Source organism: Hyaloscypha bicolor (genome assembly GCF_002865645.1).
Source record: "Hyaloscypha bicolor E unplaced genomic scaffold K444scaffold_13, whole genome shotgun sequence".
Lineage (NCBI taxonomy): Eukaryota > Fungi > Ascomycota > Leotiomycetes > Helotiales > Hyaloscyphaceae > Hyaloscypha > Hyaloscypha bicolor.
Window position 1 is genome coordinate 757,091 of NW_020194515.1, and position 19,773 is coordinate 776,863.

The following is a 19,773-nucleotide window of genomic DNA, read 5'->3' on the forward strand; positions in this document are numbered from 1 at the left end:
ATTAGATATTAGGCCTATTTTTTCTTAATTATCTTAATCTTAATAAATATTTATATATAATTTATTAAACCTTATATAATAGGTTTACTTAGGAAAAGTAAGGTTAATTAGCCTAGGAAATTTAATAATAATTAGACTTCTATCCAGAATAATAGGTAAAGTACTAGTAATAGCCCGGATATCTTAGGTTTTACTTATAAAGCTAAAGATATTATACCTATTAATTCTCTATATCTAATAAGGAAAAGAAATAATATATTTATATTTCTAATATATTTATTACTATAAAGTAATACTTATATAATCTATAAGATTAATTATAGTTTCCTTTACTAGAGAAGAAAATAGTAAAATTAAAAAAGAATCTAATAGCTTACTATTATTATTATTATTATTACTATTAGGATTAGCTTTAATAGTACTTTTAATAGTATTTTCTGTATTATCTTATAATTTCTAGAAATTAGTAAATAAAAAAGAATTCTAATATATATAAGTTAATTAAACCTAAAAACAAAAAAGAATCTATAGAAAAAATAAAAAATAGAAGCTAGAATTAAAAAAAAGAATTATATATATATTTTTATTTACTTACTAGTTTATTAGATTCTTTCTTATTCTTAAAATCTTATATTTATATTAGTAAATAATACTTTTCTGGGCTCTCTAGGCCTTTTTAGTTTATTATTTAATCTTTTTAAATTATTATATTTTCTAAATATTTTCTAGCTTTTTATAAGTAATTTTAAGATAGAGATCTTTATATAAAGTCTCTTTCTAAGTATTTTCTAGTTCTTTATAAATAATTTCAAGACAGATATCTTTATATAAAGTTTTATTTTAATATAAAATAAGAAAAATTATTTAAATATCCTTAGAGCCTAAATATATATTATAATAGAAAAGATTAAAGATAGTTTAGATAGAACCTAGTAAGACTATAAGTTTCTGGGCTCTTTTATTATTAGAACTAATATAAAATACTAGTTTATTTATATTATTAATAAATTAATAATAATAGGTAAATCTACTAATATAGAGAAAGAAGTAAGGGAATAATTACTAAGAAACTATATTAGAAAAAATAGAAAAAACTTAATTATTTATTTTAAATTAAAAGCTATTTATTAAAAAATATCTATTAGAATTTATATAAAGAATCTAATAAAAGAAATAAAAGAAAACTTATTATTAATTTCTTTAGAAAATTAGATAATTCTTTATTTAGCTTTCTAATTCTTTATATTATTAAATATCTACTTATAAAGAACTAGCTATAAAACTATAGTCTATAATTCTATAAAACTAGATCCGGTTATATTTTAATTTATAAGACCTTAAAAGGCTTTAGATAGCCTATTACTAATATAAGAAGCTATAGCCTAGGTAATAATCTAAGTAACTCTCGTATTTATAGCTTATTAAGCTTATATAATAGTATAAATATTACTAGAAAAGTAATTAGGTTAAGTAATATAGCTTATAGTAAAAAGAAATATAAAAGAAAGTAATTATAGGACTATTAGAATAGAAGAAGTCTAGAATAAAGTAAAACTAGTATCTAGTAACTATATAATAATAATAACTAGAGAAATAGATATAGTAAATATTTTTAGAAGAAAAAATATAGGATAAAAATACTAAAAAAAGCTAGAAATCTAAAGTATTTTAGATATAAAAAGAAAAGCAGATATAAACGGAATTCTAGAGCTATAAGATTTAAGTTTACTAGTATTATTACTTTAAATAAATAAAATAATAGCTTCTATATTATATTTATTATTAGTAAATTAATAGAACTTATAATATTAGATATTACTATACTAGTATTTAACTATAAAATATATAATATTAAGGCAGGTTTTAAGAAATAATAATATTATTTTAAGAAATAAGAATTTAAAAATATAGAATATTTATATAATAAATAAACTTAATAATTCTATTAGTATTATTCTTAAAAATAAGAAAGAAATTTCGAAAATAATATATTTAATAATAAATAATACTTATTTTAATATATCTAGTTATTTTATAACTAGCTTATTTAATTACCCTATATTATTAGAAGTATTACTAATAAAGGGCTATTTCTAGATAAAATCCTAAATTATTAGAAACTATATAGATATTCTTCTGGCTTATATATTATTTATATATTCTATATTTATTAGAATAACTTATTTAAGGATCTTATTTTATATAATAGTAATATTATATTTACTAGTTAGCTTTTTAAACTCTCCTAATATTAATAGCTACTCTAAGGCTATATATATCCGGACTATATATTAGAACTAGTAATAAGCTTAAATATATAATTAGTTACTATTTTTATTAGTATTTTCTATATAAATATTAGCTATATTTATATTATAAAATATAAGCTTTTAATAATATTATTCTAATATTTCTCTTAGTAAAAACTTATTAATATCTATATTAGTATATAAGTAAACTATTTATATAGAGCTATATAAGATTATATTACTTATTCTAAACTAAATAATTATTAAGAATTATATTATAAAGCTCTATATCTATAGAATAACCCTAGTACTATATCCTGCCTAGAGGCCTTATATATAGTCTAAATAGCTTACTAGCTATTATATTAGGCCTAGATCTATTTTTTCTAATTCTATAAATATTTTATAAATCTATAAACCTATATATCTTATTTTGGATCTATTATATATAAAATACTAGTAAAGTAATCTAGTCTTATAAGTATTAGTAATTATAATTCCCGGTATAGGCTAGTTCCTAAAAGTAGTTTTATATATACTAATTAGATTTAGTTATATAATCCGGTACTATAATACTAGATCTAATAGCCTTAATAAAAAGTAGTATAATTATTAATACCTAATACTTTTTCTTAATAATAAAAAGAATAAGAAATAGATATAAGGAAACGGAATTACTTATATATTACTAGTATAGCTAGCTTTTCTAAAGCTTCTATTACTAGGATTTAACTTATTAATTCTCGGTACTTTTCCCAGAAATAAAATAGTTTTCTATATATATAACTAATAAATTAGTTATTTATAAGAATATAAAATATACTTTAGTAATAAAAGAAAGTTTAGAGCCTTAATTAGCCCTAAAGAAATAAGAGTAATAGCTTATTTAAATATAAATCTAAAAATACTATTATATAACTAAATAAGTAATTTAATTAGAAATTCTAATATATATTTAGATAATATTATATAAATAAGTATTAATATAAATATATATCTTAATCCCAAATAATAATAGCTTATTATATTTATTAATTAACTAAATCTAGTCTAGCCTAAATATAATATATTCTTTCTTTTTAGATTATATTTATTATATTTATAATATAATTATTTCGGGATCCAGGAATTATAATATTATATATAAGCTTTTCTTATAAATAATAAAATATATTAGTAAATAAGGCCCTAATTTTCTAAGCTAGGGTAAAATAGTAAAATATAGAAAAACTAACTAGGTTATTAGTAAATCTTATTAATAAAAGTATATATATAAATATTACTATTTATAATTTATAATTTACTTATTATTTAGCTTATTCTATAGTATTATAAATAGTTACTTATTTACTACTTACCTATTTATTATAATTATATAATAAATAAAACCAAGCTTCTTATATATATAAATAACTCTAGTAATTAAAGCTATATAATTATAATTCTTAAGATTTTTAAGTATTTCCTTATTTATATTTTCTAGATAATATAGAATTATAATTTATATATAAAAGAAAGATATATTTACTATTTAAATATATATTTAGATATTTTATTTTTATAATTACTATTAGATTATATATAAATTAACTAAGATTTTATATAAATCTTTTAATCTATTTATAATTTCTTCTTAATTAATATTTATATAAGCCTATTTAGTAATAGCTTTATAATATAATAATAGATTTATTAAAAGTTATAATATTATTTTAATAAAATCTATTAAGTTATTTTAATAGAAATTAAGTTTAGAATATACTTTATTATTATAATATACTTTTTAGTAATATAAGTACTAAAAAACTTAAATAATATTACTCTTATATAATTTTATTAATTAATTACTAAAAAAAAATAATTAGCTAGCTTCTTAGTTATTTTAATAATTTAATTTTCTTATTTCTAATCTCGGGAATATTAAGGAAATTATTAGACCCTATTAATAGTATTATTTTAGAAGGGCTTATAGCCTATAATTACCTAACTATAGTAATTTATAATAAATACTTAATTTTATATTATATTATCTAGCCTAATTTTAGTATAATTTCATATAGTAATATAGGCTCTTACTTTATTAATTAGATAAGTAAGTAGCCTTATTATTATTATATTATCTAAGCCAAAAGTCATATATAGATACTATATCCCTAATTAGGAATTCTGCCTTAGGGAGGAGAGGGGGGAGGGGGGGAATATACGGGGCACTAGTATAAAAATCAGAAAATCAGAAAATCACTTTTTGCTTCTCGGATTTGTCTGCTAGCTAGCTATGGGCCTCAGTAGCTTGTCCGCTCAAAGACTGTTTTGCCTGGTGCAAAGGAAACCTTGGAGTTCTTATAACGCAATGAAATCTCCTTTATCTTCCTAACAAATAGCGGAGGGGCTACCGAGAAAGACTATATTGCTTTCCTCGGTAAAAGACTAGATATACCCAGCCTCTCCGAGTACTAATTCATCCAGTCCCACAGCCCGTTCAAGAATCTCGTCCCTTTGCTAGGGGATAAGAATATCCTCGCCCTGGGAGAAATAGGGAATAAGATAAGAGAAATAGCGAACTCCTATGGCTTCAAGCACGTACTGACTTCTTTAGATATCTATAAAGCGGAACTAACTGCCTATCCTCAGGTCGAGCTCACTTACTAAGGCCCATAGCTAGCTAGCGGACAAATCCGAGAAGCAAAAAGTGATTTTCTAATTTTCTGATTTTCGTACTAGTACCCCGCATACCCCCCCCCCTTCCCCCTCCTCCCTAAGGCAGAATTCCTAATTAGGGATATAGTACTTATATATGACTTTTGGCTTAGATAATATAATAATAGTAAGGCTACTTACTTATCTAATTAATAAAGTAAGAGCCTATATTACTATATAAAATTATACTAAAATTAGGCCGAATAATATAATATAAAATTAAATATTTATTATAAATTACTATAATTAGGTAATTATAGGCTATAAGCCTTTCTAGGATAATATTATTAATAGAATCTAATAACTTCCTTAATATTTCCGAAATTAGAAATAAGAAAATTAAATTATTAAAATAACTAAAAAGCTAGCTAATTACTTTTTTTTAGTAATTAATTAATAAAATTATATAGGAGTAATATTATTTGAGTTTTTTAGTACTTATATTACTAAAAAGTATATTATAATAATAAAATATACCCTAAACTTAATTCTTATTAAAATAACTTAATAGATTTTATTAAAATAATACTATAACTTTTAATAAATCTATTACTATATTATAAAGCTATTACTAAATAGGCTTATATAAATATTAATTAAGAAGAAATTATAAATAGATTAAAAGATTTATATAAAATCTTAGTTAATTTATATATAATCTAATAGTAATTATAAAAATAAAATATCTAAATATATATTTAAATAGTAAATATATCTTTCTTTTATATATAAATTATAATTCTATATTATCTAGAAAATATAAATAAGGAAATACTTAAAAATCTTAAGAATTATAATTATATAGCTTTAATTACTAGAGTTATTTATATATATAAGAAGCTTGGTTTTATTTATTATATAACTATAATAAATAGATAAGTAGTAAATAAGTAACTATTTATAATATTATAAAATAAGCTAAATAATAAGTGAATTATAAATTATAAATAATAGTATTTATATATATACTTTTATTAATAAGGTTTATTAATAACCTAGTTAGTTTTTTTATATTTTACTATTTTGCTCTAGCTTAGAAAGTTAGGGCCTTATTTACTAATATATTTTATTATTTATAAAAAGAGCTTATATATAATATTATAATTCCTAGATCCCGAAATAATTATATTATAAATATAATAGATATAGTTTAAGAAAAGAGAATATATTATATTTAGGCTAGACTAGATTTAGTTAATTAATAAATATAATAAACTATTATTATTTAAGATTAAGATATATACTTATATTAATACTTATTTATATAATATTATCTAAATATATATTAGAATCTCTAATTAAATTACTTATTTAGTTATATAATAGTATCTTTAGATTTATACTTAAATAAGCTATTACTCTTATTTCTTTAGGGCTAATTAAGGCTCTAAACTTTCTTTTATTACTAAAGTATATTTTATATTCTTATAAATAACTAATTTATTAGTTATATATATAGAAAACTACTTTATTTCTAGGAAAAGTACCGAGAATTAGTAAGTTAAATCCTAGTAATAGAAGCTTTAGAAAAGCTAGCTATACTAGTAATATATAAGTAATTCCGTTTTCTTATATCTATTTCTTATTTTTTCTATTATTAAGAAAAAGTATTAGATATTAATAATTATACTACTTTTTATTAAGGCTATTAGGTCTAGTATTATAATACCGGATTATATAACTAAATCTGATTAGTATATATAAAACTATTTTTAGGAACTAGCCTATACCGGGAATTATAATTACTAATATTTATAAAACCGGATTACTTTACTAGTACTTTATATATAATAGATCCAAAATAAAATATATAGGTTTATAGACTTATAAAATATTTATAGAATTAGAAAAAATAGATCTAGGCCTAATATAATAGCTAGTAAGCTATTTAGACTATATATAAGGCCTCTAGGCAGGATATAGTACTAGGGTTATCCTATAAATATAGAGCTTTATAATATAATTCTTAATAATTATTTAGTTTAGAATAAGTAATATAATCTTATATAGCTCTATATAAATAGTTTACTTATATACTAATATAGATATTAATAAGTTTTTATTAAGAGAAATATTAGAATAGTATTATTAAAAGCTTATATTTTATAATATAAATATAGCTAATATTTATATAGAAAATACTAATAGAAATAGTAACTAATTATATATTTAAGCTTATTACTAGTTCTAATATATAGTCCGGATATATATAGCCTTAGGGTAGCTATTAATATTAGGAGAGTTTAAAAAGCTAACTAGTAAATATAATACTATTATTATATAAAATAAAATCCTTAAATAAGTTATTCTAATAAATATAGAATATATAAATAATATATAAGCTAGAAGAATATCTATATAGTTTCTAATAGTTTAGGACTTTATCTAGGAATAGCCCTTTATTAGTAATACTTCTAATAATATAGGGTAATTAAATAAGCTAGTTATAAAGTAATTAGATATATTAAGATAAGTATTATTTATTATTAAATATATTATTTTCGAAATTCCTTTCTTATTTTTAAGAATAGTACTAATAGAATTATTAAGTTTATTTATTATATAAATATTCTATATTTTTAAATTCTTATTTCTTAAAATAATATTATTATTTCTTAAAACCTGCCTTAATACTATATATTTTATAGTTAAATACTAATATAGTAATATCTAATATTATAAGTTCTATTAATTTACTAATAATAAATATAATATAGAAGCTATTATTTTACTTATCTAAAGTAATAATACTAGTAAACTTAAATCTTATAGCTCTAGAATTCCGTTTATATCTGCTTTTCTTTTTATATCTAAAATACTTTAGATTTCTAGCTTTTCTTAATATTTTTATCTTATATCTTTTTTTTTAGAAATATCTACTATATCTATTTCTCTAGTTACTATTATTATATAGCTATTAGATACTAGTTCTACTTTATTTCAGACTTCTTCTATTCTAATAGTCCTATAACTACTTCCTTTTATATTTCCTTTTATTATAAGTTATATTACTTAACCTAATTACTTTTCTAGTAATATTTATATTACTATATAAGCTTAATAAGCTATAAATATAAGAGTTACTTAGATTATTACCCAGGCTATAGCTTCTTATATTAGTAATAGGCTATTTAAAGCCTTTTAAGGTCTTATAAATTAAAATATAACCGGATCTAGTCTTATAGAATTATAGACTATAGTTTTATAGCTAGTTTTCTATAAATAAATATTTAATAATATAAAGAATTAGAAAGCTAAATAAAGAATTATCTAACTTTCTAAAGAAGTTAATAATAAGTTTTCTTTTATTTCTTTTACTAGATTCTTTATATAAATTCTAATAAATATTTTTTAATAAGTAGCTTTTAATTTAAAATAAATAATTAAGTTTTTTCTATTTTTTCTAATATAGTTTCTTAGTAGTTATTTCCTTATTTCTTTCTCTATATTAGTAAATTTACTTATTATTATTAATTTATTAATAATATAAATAAACTAGTATTTTATATTAATTCTAATAATAAAAGAGCCCAGGAACTTATAATCTTACTAGGTTTTATCTAAACTATCTTTAATCTTTCTTACTATAATATATATCTAGGCTCTAAGAGTATTTAAATAATTTTTCTTATTTTATATTAAAATAAGACTTTATATAAAGATATCTGTCTTGAAATTATTTATAAAGAGCTAGAAAATACTTAGAAAGAGACTTTATATAAAGATCTTTATTTTAAAATTACTTATAAAAAACTAGAAAATATTTAGAAAATATAATAACTTAAAAAGATTAAATAATAAACTAAAAAGGCCTAGAGAGCCCAGAAAAGTATTATTTACTAATATAAATATAAGACTTTAAGAATAAGAAAGAATCTAATAAACTAGTAAATAAATAAAGATATATATATAATTCTTTCTTTTAATTCTAGTTTCTATTTTTTATTTTTTCTATAGACCCTTTTTTATTTTTAGGTTTAATTAACTTATATATACCAGGATTCTTTTTTATTTACTAATCTCTAGAAGCCATAAGATAATATAGAAAATACTATTAAAAGTACTATTAAAGCTAATTCTAATAGTAATAATAATAATAATAATAGTAAGCTATTAGATCCTTTTTTAATTTTACTATTCTTTTCTTTAGTAAAGAAAACTATAATTAATCTTATAAACTATATAAGTATTATTTTATAATAATAGATATATTAGAGATATAAATATATTATTTCTTTTTCTTATTAGATATAGAGAATTAATGAATATAATATTTTTAGCTTTATAAGTAAAACCTAAAATATCTAGGCTATTACTAGTACTTTACCTATTACTTTAGATAGAAGTCTAACTATTATTAAATTTCCTAGGCTAATTAATCTTACTTTTCCTAAGTAAACCCATTATATAAGGTTTAATAAATTATATATAAATATTTACTAAGGTTAAGATAATTAAGAAAAAATAAGTCTAATATTTAATATACTTTTTCCTATATCTTATAATTAGCTTAGTACTATTTTAGGTCTTATTTCCTTATAAATATATATATATATTTGGAATTTATAATTAATACTTTAAAATAATGCTTTTTAATTAGTTCTTATATAATTTAAAAATTAGGTTACTAAATTTAATACTTTTATAATATTTAAATCTATTTAAGTTTATAAAGTCTTATAATTATTAGAGTCTTTATAATTCTTTGCCTTTTGAGTTTAATATTTAAATAGTATTATATACTTTACTTTTAGTATAAAGAAAGCTCTTAAAAGTCTAGAATTATAAAGGAATTTTTATATTAAGAATATATTATATTATAATAATAAAATTATAGGTATTTATATATAAATATATAATATATTAGACTAGTTATATTAAAAACTATATTATATCTATATATAAAGTTACTAATTACTTTATATTAATATTAGATTTATATAATTATATAATTCTATATAATTAGCTAGTTATAGAAAAGCCCTAAAGCCTAAAACTTATAAAGAGTCTTAAGGGCTTTAGGGCTTCCGGACTATTACTAGTATTTAGTACTTTTTAGGAAAAAAGTATAATATATTTTATAATAAGTAACCTATTATAGATTACTTAATCTTTAAGTTAAGTAAGAAATCTAAGGGCCGGGCTTATAATTTAAGTCTTATTAAGATTATTAAAGTCTTTACTAGCTAGTACTATAGATTTAATAAAAATATTATAGGAATTCTATAAATTCTATTTTAATTTATCTAGAAAATATATATAATATATTTCCTTATTTATTCTAATATTTATATATAATTTCTAAAAGCCAAACTATTATCTAAGGAAAAAGTAAAAAGGCTAGACTAATACTTTTAAAAACTAAGGCTTTAATAAATTTATTTAGAAAAGCTTACTAATTTTTCTAAAAATAATTTAAAAAAAGTTTAAGTTTATTATATATTATAATTTATATAACTAGAAATAGAAACTATTTTAATAAGCCAGAAAAAGTTTTTTATATAACTTATTTATATAACCAGAAATAAAAACTTAAGTTTATTATATAAAATTACCTATATATAAAGACTTTTATTATAAACTCTTTATTTAAATTAATTAGTTAAACCTATTTTTAATACTAAGTTTTTATTAAGATAATTTCCTATTTTTAGAGGCTTTAAATAAAGTAGCTAATAAGTTTCTTAGCTATTAGCTAAGACTTATTAGCTAGAAAATCTATAAATAATAAATAAGATTATAAAATAAAATTTCTCTAACTATAATATTAAGATATTTTATTATAATATAAAGTAATTAGATATAGAAGCCCTATTAAATATAATATATCTCGAATTATAAATTTATAAGATAGATATAGGAAATCTTAGTACTTAACTAGTATTATAGTCTAGCCTAAAGATATCTATTATTCTTTATATCTAATTTAATAGAAATAAGAAATACTTATACTTTAACTTAAGAAATAATTAGGACTTTTATATAAATTTAGGATAGTAGTTTATTTTATAAAGAAAGAATAAACTAGAAATACCTATATTATATTAATTTTTAGAAGAAATTATAGTAAATACTATAATTCTTAAAATACTTTTAAGAAAGCTTTTCTAAACTAAAATAAGCTAGTTTATAATCCCGAAAAATCTATAAAAGTCTTATATACCTGAGAGTATAAGTACTTAAGATAAATACTATTTAAATTCTAATCTATAATAAAAGAAAAATAAAATATATAAAATAAAATATATAAAATAAAAGTAAAATAAAATATCCGGATATTTAATAAATAGAAAGCCTAATTATAGGTTATAAGAACTAGTACTAACTAGATATATATATAATAATATTAAAGGAAAAATAAGATAAGAGAAACTAAAAAGTAAATTAGTATATATTTTATAAAAGTAAATAAAGAAATATCTAAATAGCCTAAAGATAAGAAATATATATTAAAGAAATTGAAATTAGAGAGAAAAAGGCTATTTCCTATAAAAATAAATTAGTATATATTCTAAGATAAAGAATAGAAATATTTAGTAATAGCCTAAAGGCTTTTATAAATATTAAAGGAAAAGAAGAGATATTAAAGTTTAGAGAAATCTAAATAGGAATTAGTTTCTTTTTTAGAAATTCGAAAAAGAATATTTTTAAAGAACCTAAAAATATAAGAGATATTAGAAAAAGAAAAAAGGAAATATTAGAAAAAGAAAAAAGAAATCTAAAATTTAGCTTTCTAAGAAATAAATAAATTAAAGACTTATAATATAGGAGTTCTAAATAAAAGTAATTCGGAAATAGTAATTAGATACTAGCTTTTAGTATTATTAGTAGAAGTATTAAAGAAAAAGAAGTTCGGAAAAGAAAAGGAAAGTTATAAGATAATTAAATATTAGTTCTTAGTATTAATAGAAAAAGTATTAAAAAATAAAAAATAAAAAAAATAAATAAGAAAAAGAAGTAAAAAGAAATAAGAAAAAAAAGAAAAAAGTTATAAAATAATTAGATACTAGTTTTTAGTATTAATAAAAATATTAATAAAGATATTAATAAAGATATTAATAGAAAAGGTATTAGTAAAAGGCAAAAGCTTTTAGTATTAATAGTAAAATCGAAAAAATATAAAAGAAGAATAAAGGTTTTAAAATAAAAATAAAATAGAATTATAGTTTTATAGAAAATAAAATTACTAGTATAAGATAATTATATTATTATATAATTCTATATTTACTTTTATTATTTATTAAGGATATATATTTCTTAGAAAAAAATATTATTTAAAATTCTTAAGTCTTTCTAATTTAATAATTATATATTCGAAAAATAAGAAATAAATATAATTATATATACTAGAATAAGGGAATTTTTCTTATTTAAAAATTATAATTATAGTATTACTAAATATAAAAATATAGAAGTTTATATAATAAGCTATATATAGAGATTTAAAGAAATTTAAATTATCTCGAATTATTTATAATTAATAAAATAAATTAGCTAATTATATAAATTAAATATAATTTAATTATTATTAATATATTTTAGCTTTTATAAATTAATAAAAGAAAAAATATTTATATCTTTATTTTTATAACTATAATACCTAAAATTATAATTTTTTTAATATTTAAATATATTTAATCTAGGGCTATTAAGTACTAATATTTCTATTTTTAGGTATTATTTATTATAAATTTATTTAGATTTAAATAATTATATTAAATATATATTTTTATATTCTAAAGATAAATAATAAAGATATAGCTATACTAGCTTTAATCTTAGCCTTAACCTTAATCTTAATCTCTTTTCGAAAATAATTTTAATTTTAATATATAATACTATTATTAAAGCTTTTTTTTATTAAAAATATATTAAATATAACTTTAGATAATAGCTCTAATAAAAGTAAAAGTAATAGAAAAGATAATAAAGCTATAAATAAGTAAAAAAATAATATTTATAATATATTTTCTAATAATCTAGACTTAGTTTATAATATTTTTTTTTATTAATATATTTAACTAATAAACTTCTTTATTTCTTAATTTTCTCTTTATATATAATTTTCTTTTTTTTCTTTATAATAATACTTTAATTTTCTTATATTATCTAATAATATTACTAAAATAATAAAGTAAATTAATAATAAGGCTAAAATTAGAAAGATAGAGCTATACTAGAGTAAAGAACTAAAAAGATTAGAGAAAGGCAAGATAAATCTAGAGGCAAGCTTAATATATATTTATAGAACCGAATTCTCTTAAGCTTATATTACTTATAGTAATAAGAAAAGACTAAGGAGCCCTTTTAAATACTATATAGTTATAAAAGGCAAATTTAATAATACTTATATAAATTATAAATATAATAATAATAATAAAATCTATATTTTCTATTAACTTAATACTAATTTTACTAAATCTAGAAAGCCTTACTTTATATCTATAAAACTTTTTATACTAAAGCCTTAATTATTTATAAGATATAGAAAGTAAATATAAAAATAGATATAAGATTAGAAGGTAATAGGGAAGAAGATTATAGTAGAGGAAAGTAAGGATATTAGAGAAAAAGAGAATAAAGGAGATATAGATAATTTGAGTAATATAGGTAGTATAAAGGATATAGAAAGTAAGGGAGATAGAGATATGCCTTATAATCTATGGGATTTGCCTTATAGACTATGCAAGCTAAGGGGGGGTTAGAAGTAGTCGAGAATAAGGTGTATATGCTGTACTTTTTTTTTTTGGTAAGGTGTGGTGGGGGGGGGGTGTGGGCGCGAAAATCAGAAAATCAGAAAATCACTTTTCGCTTCTCGGATTTGTCCGCTAGCCCGCTAATGGCCTCAGTACAAGCACCCCGTCGATGTCAAACGCAAATGCAATCTTATCATTGGGCTTTCTCAGCTTTCTCGGCAGCACGCCTTGCAGGTGTGAGTAAAGAAAAATTTCCATACCTTCCTTATTTCGGGTATTCCTAAAATACCCGAACTCGGCGAGAAATTTAGCGGAGAATGTCGGTTGTGTAGGCGCCATGAGAGGTTTCGATTTTGGCCAAAACGTTGGACAATATTGAGGACGAAAGGCGCTGGCAGAGACACAGAATGCGGATCGAATGATAGAGCTACGTCGTGGGATCGATGTTATTTATGAACAGCAGCATTTATTGTTCGGCGTCATTCTTCACAGAAAAGACGATGATGGTTACTTGGAAGTCCACGTTGTACAATGCTATTGTTCTGCGATATGCACGGACAAAGGAATGTCTCATCCTAGGAACAAGAGGACAAAGGAAAGCAGCACGTTCGGAGTATGCTTAGGCAGGCTCAATGGGAGGGCTCGTTAATCTGCTATTCTTAGGAATCTTTTTCACAAAGAGAAAGCCACTGCATCACGGGAAAGTCGACGGAGCTACTCGCTTGAGGTGCAACCGGGAAATTAATATTGGCCCGAGGAAAAATCTGGAACACACTCCGCTAAGAGTTAGCTGTAATCACCGCGTTTCTATTAGACGAGGTATCTAATGCTCATTGGTTACAAAAACCATAACATCCCTCCCTCCCCCGCTCTCATTCCAAGAGGGCAATTTCGTACCTAGCTTCAACCTTCCATCACCTCATCTGGACAGCAGGGAAATACCTCGGCCCCGCATACCCCTTCGCCACTACACTCTGGATATCGATATTGCTCGAAGCGCTATGATGCGGGCTCCACATCTTCAGCAAGATAAAGCGTCCGCTGACAGGTGGGTCGAATTTTACAGTACACTTGCTCTTGTCTCTCTCGATGAAGAATCTCGCATGCGGAGCCATCAACTCGCCGCCAACAGCTCTCACTGCCTCTTGTGTAGCGATTTGTGATGCCTCAGCGGCTTCTGCTAATGTGATATTACTCGCTGTCTCGCGACGTCGTAAACGACTTCGACCAATGCCCAAGAGATAGTCGTCATGCCAGGGACCGGTATGCTCGTTGCTATCTTCCTCGCCACTACTGTCCGAATCTTCGAATCGAAGGCCCATAACACGATGTAGGGATCGACGGCGAGAGGCGGATGGTTCATCGTTCTCGGAGTCGCTGCATTCGGTAGTTACTTGGAAAGGGGGTGCGTTTTCGGTGAAATCGGAGGGTATTTGTGCGGTGCGGTAATCACAGTCTTCATCTTGCAGGCCAATGTCATAAAGTCGTCGAGCACGAACTTGGGCTGCTGTCATGGATCCATCATCGTTGTGCCGAATTGATACTATGGGTGGAAGTTCGTTGGACCGTTGAGAGGGTGATCTTCGGGGTCGAGGCGGGGAATACTGGATTTGATATTGAGCTGTTCTGGCTAATAGATCATCTGATGTCATTGAAATGAACACCATTCCTTCTTGAACACTGCAAAATTGTTAGGGTGGTTTCAAACCATGAAGGAGAAAACTTACGGAGCAGTATAACCAGAGTGAGGCGCTTTGATGATCAACTCCTTAAGTGAAAACACTGTAGCTCCTTGATGTCGCAGAACGAGATTGCATCGATTACTCTTTGTACAATATACCGAAGAATCGCTCTTCAGAACATTTTCCGCCGAATAATTTGCATAATTTCCACCGTGGTCCTGGAATATACCTCCATCACAGCTAACAATCTCCATCTTTAGCTTCCCTGGTTCGACTTGGCCGTATTTGCCGTAACTGAAGCCTGCAAAGGTAGAGTCCAACTTGTCGGAATCGAGCTTCCTTCGCTTAGTCCGTCGGTTTTGTTCAGCCTCGCCGGAATATTCTGCTGGTTCGAGAATGGGGGATGAGATATTTGGGACTGGGTCGTCTAGCAGAGCTCTTAGGCTGGAGCTGGCCTGCTCTAGTTGTCTTCCGGCATGCTGTAAATCAGCGAGGCCATTGTTACTCTCCCCAAGAACAGCTCTAGCCCTCTCCATCCATCTATCGCTTGGCGGCATTCGAGGTCTTCCACGACGAGCAGTCATTCCAGCAAGTCGCGAAATGGCTCTCTCCCTGGGCGACGATTCGTTTGGAGGAGGTTGTGGCGGTAACACGAACAGTGGCGAGGATTCATCTCTCCGCGATTCCTGACGACGCTGCTCTTGCTCTCGATCTGAAGCCATCCTTAAATAATTTGCCCCTCCCCTTCTTCTGTGGAAACGCTCTATCGCCCTGTATAATTCGCCAGAAGGACTAATATCATCGGGCGACTGGGTATTGTCGAGGATCTCGCGGACGATTCGATCGGCGGTTTCACGGTAGGAGTCGGACGCAGGCGGACTATCAAAATTGCCAGACTGCATCGTGAATCAATTACGTGTGTTTGAACAGAGTTCGCTGACAGGTCGCGATGGATCACTCACCATTAATGACAGCGGCCTCGGCATAGGATAGAGGCAATGAAGCCGATTGAGGGGTCGTCGTCAGAGGTCCTGTCGATGCTTCGACAACGAGCAGACGGCGTCGATGATACAAGGGGCAAATGGGGTTGTTGGAGTCGAGACTCGTTGCGCAGATGTAGCAACACTTCTTTGAAGGGATTTGGAGGATTCGAATGTCGTTGATGTTGGGCCCAGATGACCTGTCTCTCGCTAGAGGGCAGCGCAGCGTTTGGCGGGGGAATGACGTGCAATTGGCTGGACCCGGCTTCTACCATTTCAGGCACAGCCGCGTTGATCAAAATTTGGAGCCGCGTCTGCTTGTTCGGGGAGGGCTCTCCTTGTCAACCAAAATTGAATATTTGAAAGCGAAGAAGTCACCTTCTGGCCCGCGGGTGGCATACAACTCTGCGCTGGGAATGAGTTCGCCCGCTTGAGCAACCGTCAACTTTAACACGCCCACGCGAGCTTCACAACCTCTCCCCTCCACACAAACCGAAAACAACGGCAAACATGGAACCCAATGTACCAGTAACAGACTTCCCGGTCCTCCCAATGGTGCTCCCAGTTCCCCAATACGTCCCACAAGCTACGAATGGTCAGGCTGTTGCCCCTCCACCTGCAGAAGGCATCAGCGCAGGTAAAGCTCCCCATGACCTGCTGCAAGTCCTATCTAACCTCAATCAGATGAAATCGCTCTTTACGACCGTCAAATCCGACTATGGGGTGTCCAAGCCCAAGAGAAAATCCGCAACGCCAACATCCTCCTCATAACCATGAAAGCTCTCGCCAACGAGATAGCCAAGAACCTCGTCCTGGCCGGAATCCACTCACTCACCATCGTCGACCACGAGCAAGTCACCGAGAACGATCTTGGCGCGCAATTTTTCATCTCCGAAGCAGACATTGGCATAAACCGAGCAGAAGCCGCTGCACCACAAATCAGAAAGCTGAACCCGAGAGTCAATGTGGTTGTCGATCCGAGCGATATCAAGACTAAGGGACCAGATTTCTTTGGCCAGTTTGATATTGTGATTGCGACGGATTTGCAGCCGGATACATTGAATATCATCAATACGGCGACGAGGATCAACCATAGGCCATTCTATGCGGCGGGTGTGCATGGTTTCTACGGCTTCATATTCTCGGATCTGATTCAGCATGATTATGTGATTGAGAGGGAGAAGAGCAATGTTGCTACGGCTATTCAAGCGGAGACACGAACACGCAGTGTAATTGATGTGAAGGACAAGAAGGAGAATGGAAAGAATTTCGAAATGGTTACGAAGAGAGAGTTGTATTCTACGTGGTTCCTGGCTAGCGACGCTGCGATCTTGCCAGCCGAGTTCTTGAAGAGTAGGAGACGATTGAAGGCGGTCACACCCATTCTCTCGTGCTTTCGGGCCCTTTGGGAGTTCCTTGAACTTCAGGACGGACGCCTCCCAAGCACGAGTGACGATCTCAAGATGTTCACTGTCCTTGCAACGCAAAAGCACGAACATCTTAAACTTCCGAGCGAGACCTTGCGATCTGTGGTGCTTCGGAAGTTCTTGCAAAATCTGGGCAGTGAAATTGCTCCGGTGACGGCGGTTCTTGGTGGCCAGCTTGCTCAAGACGTGATTAACGTTCTTGGAGCTCGTCAACAACCGATCCAGAATATGGTGATCTTTGATGGCGATTCGATGGAAGCGCCGATGTATGCTCTGCACCCGGAAGGTGGTTTGGGCGAAGCGTTGCTGCCTCTCTCAGTTGGAGCAGGCAATGGCGTGGCGATGGGCAATGGTATGATGCCGATGAATGGCGTGGATTTCCAACCTATAGTGGTTTAGAGATCTTTCAGCTATTAGAGTCTTGATCGATTGGATCATACCTGGCTGGAGCAATCCATATTGCAGGCGCTCAGATATTCCGACAAAAGTGTGGGTGGGATGGTTATACCGGGTGGCGTTGTGCGTAAGGAGTTAGCGGATGATTTGGGTGGATCATAGCCAAAAAATCTGACTTTCAATCGCCTTCGTCCTCGTCGTCGTCATTCTCTTTCTTGTGATCTTCCTTGTCCTCGTCACCTTGCTCCTCAACATCATCTTCATGTAGACTCTCGTCTCCTTCGTCCTCATCCACACTACTCTCCTCCCTCTTACCCTTCCCACTCCCCATCACAGCCCCCTCCCCCTTCCTCACAAACTCATAACTCCTCGCTGCCCTCTCCTCTCCCTTCCATCCACCCCCTCCTTTAACAACCCCTAGCGTCCTTGCGTGCCTATACCCCGGATACGCACTCGCCTGAAACCTCCAGCTCCTCTTAACCTCCAACCCACTATGCCTCCCCAAATCCCTAATATTCCACAACGTATAAGGCTCTCCCTCAAACAATGTCACAACAATCGAACTTCCCTCTTTTGGGGACAGCGACGGCATGGCGTTGTTGAAAAACGAAACAAGCAATTCTATTCACACAACATATAATTAGCAAGGTTTTGAGGGGTAAGGGAAGAGGGGAAGGAGGACGGACCTTGGTTATACCTAACCTGCCTATTAACATCCTTCGTCTTTCCCCCCACATGCGGAAAGTTAAAGAATATCCTATCCATGACTCCTTCTCTCTCTTTCCCGGTTGTAAACGGCCTCATCTTCATAGCGTCAATGCCATACCGCACTGCCCCTCCTCCGTCTTCAATTGCTTTTATGTTCTCTTCAACGTGCGGGTATTTGGATAGAAGTTCGTGGGAGGACTCGTAGACCGTGGCTGTTACGTGCTGGCATTTGTGGTGGATTATTAGGGAGGAGGAGAAGGAGAGGTCACCTTCGCCTATCAGTAATATCTGTTCGTGAGGCGAGAAGGGCAGTGTTGGCTTTCGGTGCTGGGCTTGCGGTTTCGAAGGTTTGGTGGATGATTTTGAAGCGGGTTTTGAGACTCCAGAAGGACGGGTCAATGGGGTGTACTTTTGGGGGTTTGATTTCTTCCCGTGGGAGAGGTGCTTTTGGCGTTTGTTTTTGCCCATTTTGAGGCCAATTGGAGTGGAAGAGGGGCGGATGTGGGGATTGGCGCAAAGGGTGTTGATGATCGAGGAAAAGTTGTAGATGCGGAGAAACGACGGGCCGAGCCGTGTTTTGGGTTCAGCTGTGGATCTCGACTTCTTCACATCCAACAAAGTCTCCGGTTTGAAATGGAAGGCGCGTTATTTCTAGTGATGAACTATTTCTGTCTGATTATAACACTTGAGATGTTCTCACTATCCGTCGTCTCTTTGTCGTCTCCTCGCCGCAAGCTCCTCATCGTCCTTCGTTAGAGATTCAGGTGGTCAAGCATCCTGGCCGCAAGGAATCCTCAAAGTCATGAAAATCAAAGCTGCCCGGAAATGGATTGATGAGCAGAGCCATGGCTCGAGATCTGGTGCTGGCAGTGGCAATGTGGGTGAGAAGCGGCGCAAGGTAGTGCTAAAGGATCTATCAAATGCTACTACTTCTCAAA

The 19,773-nt window shown here is 28.1% G+C and overlaps 3 protein-coding genes across 3 annotated transcripts; 1 reads left to right on the forward strand and 2 right to left on the reverse strand.

Moving 5' to 3' along the window:
• Nucleotides 1-14,205: 14,205 nt before the first annotated feature.
• K444DRAFT_551694 (uncharacterized protein) lies at nucleotides 14,206-16,470 on the reverse strand. The gene is made up of 3 exons (XM_024876554.1): nucleotides 16,287-16,470; nucleotides 15,370-16,220; nucleotides 14,206-15,322 (listed from the first exon to the last, which is right to left on the reverse strand). The coding sequence occupies exons 1-3, from the start codon at nucleotides 16,308-16,310 to the stop codon at nucleotides 14,557-14,559; spliced, it is 1,641 nt and encodes a 546-aa protein (XP_024743480.1). The 5' UTR covers nucleotides 16,311-16,470; the 3' UTR covers nucleotides 14,206-14,556.
• A 130-nt stretch (nucleotides 16,471-16,600) lies between these two features.
• K444DRAFT_649681 (uncharacterized protein) lies at nucleotides 16,601-18,317 on the forward strand. Its single transcript, XM_024885593.1, has 2 exons — nucleotides 16,601-16,941; nucleotides 16,989-18,317. Exons 1-2 carry the CDS (start codon nucleotides 16,815-16,817, stop codon nucleotides 18,128-18,130), a joined length of 1,269 nt encoding a protein of 422 aa, XP_024743481.1. The 5' UTR covers nucleotides 16,601-16,814; the 3' UTR covers nucleotides 18,131-18,317.
• K444DRAFT_517310 (uncharacterized protein) lies at nucleotides 18,306-19,303 on the reverse strand (the record flags this gene model as incomplete). Its single annotated transcript, XM_024873767.1, has 2 exons — nucleotides 18,306-18,748; nucleotides 18,814-19,303. The coding sequence occupies 2 exons, from the start codon at nucleotides 19,301-19,303 to the stop codon at nucleotides 18,306-18,308; spliced, it is 933 nt and encodes a 310-aa protein (XP_024743482.1).
• Between the last annotated feature and the right edge of the window lie 470 nt (nucleotides 19,304-19,773).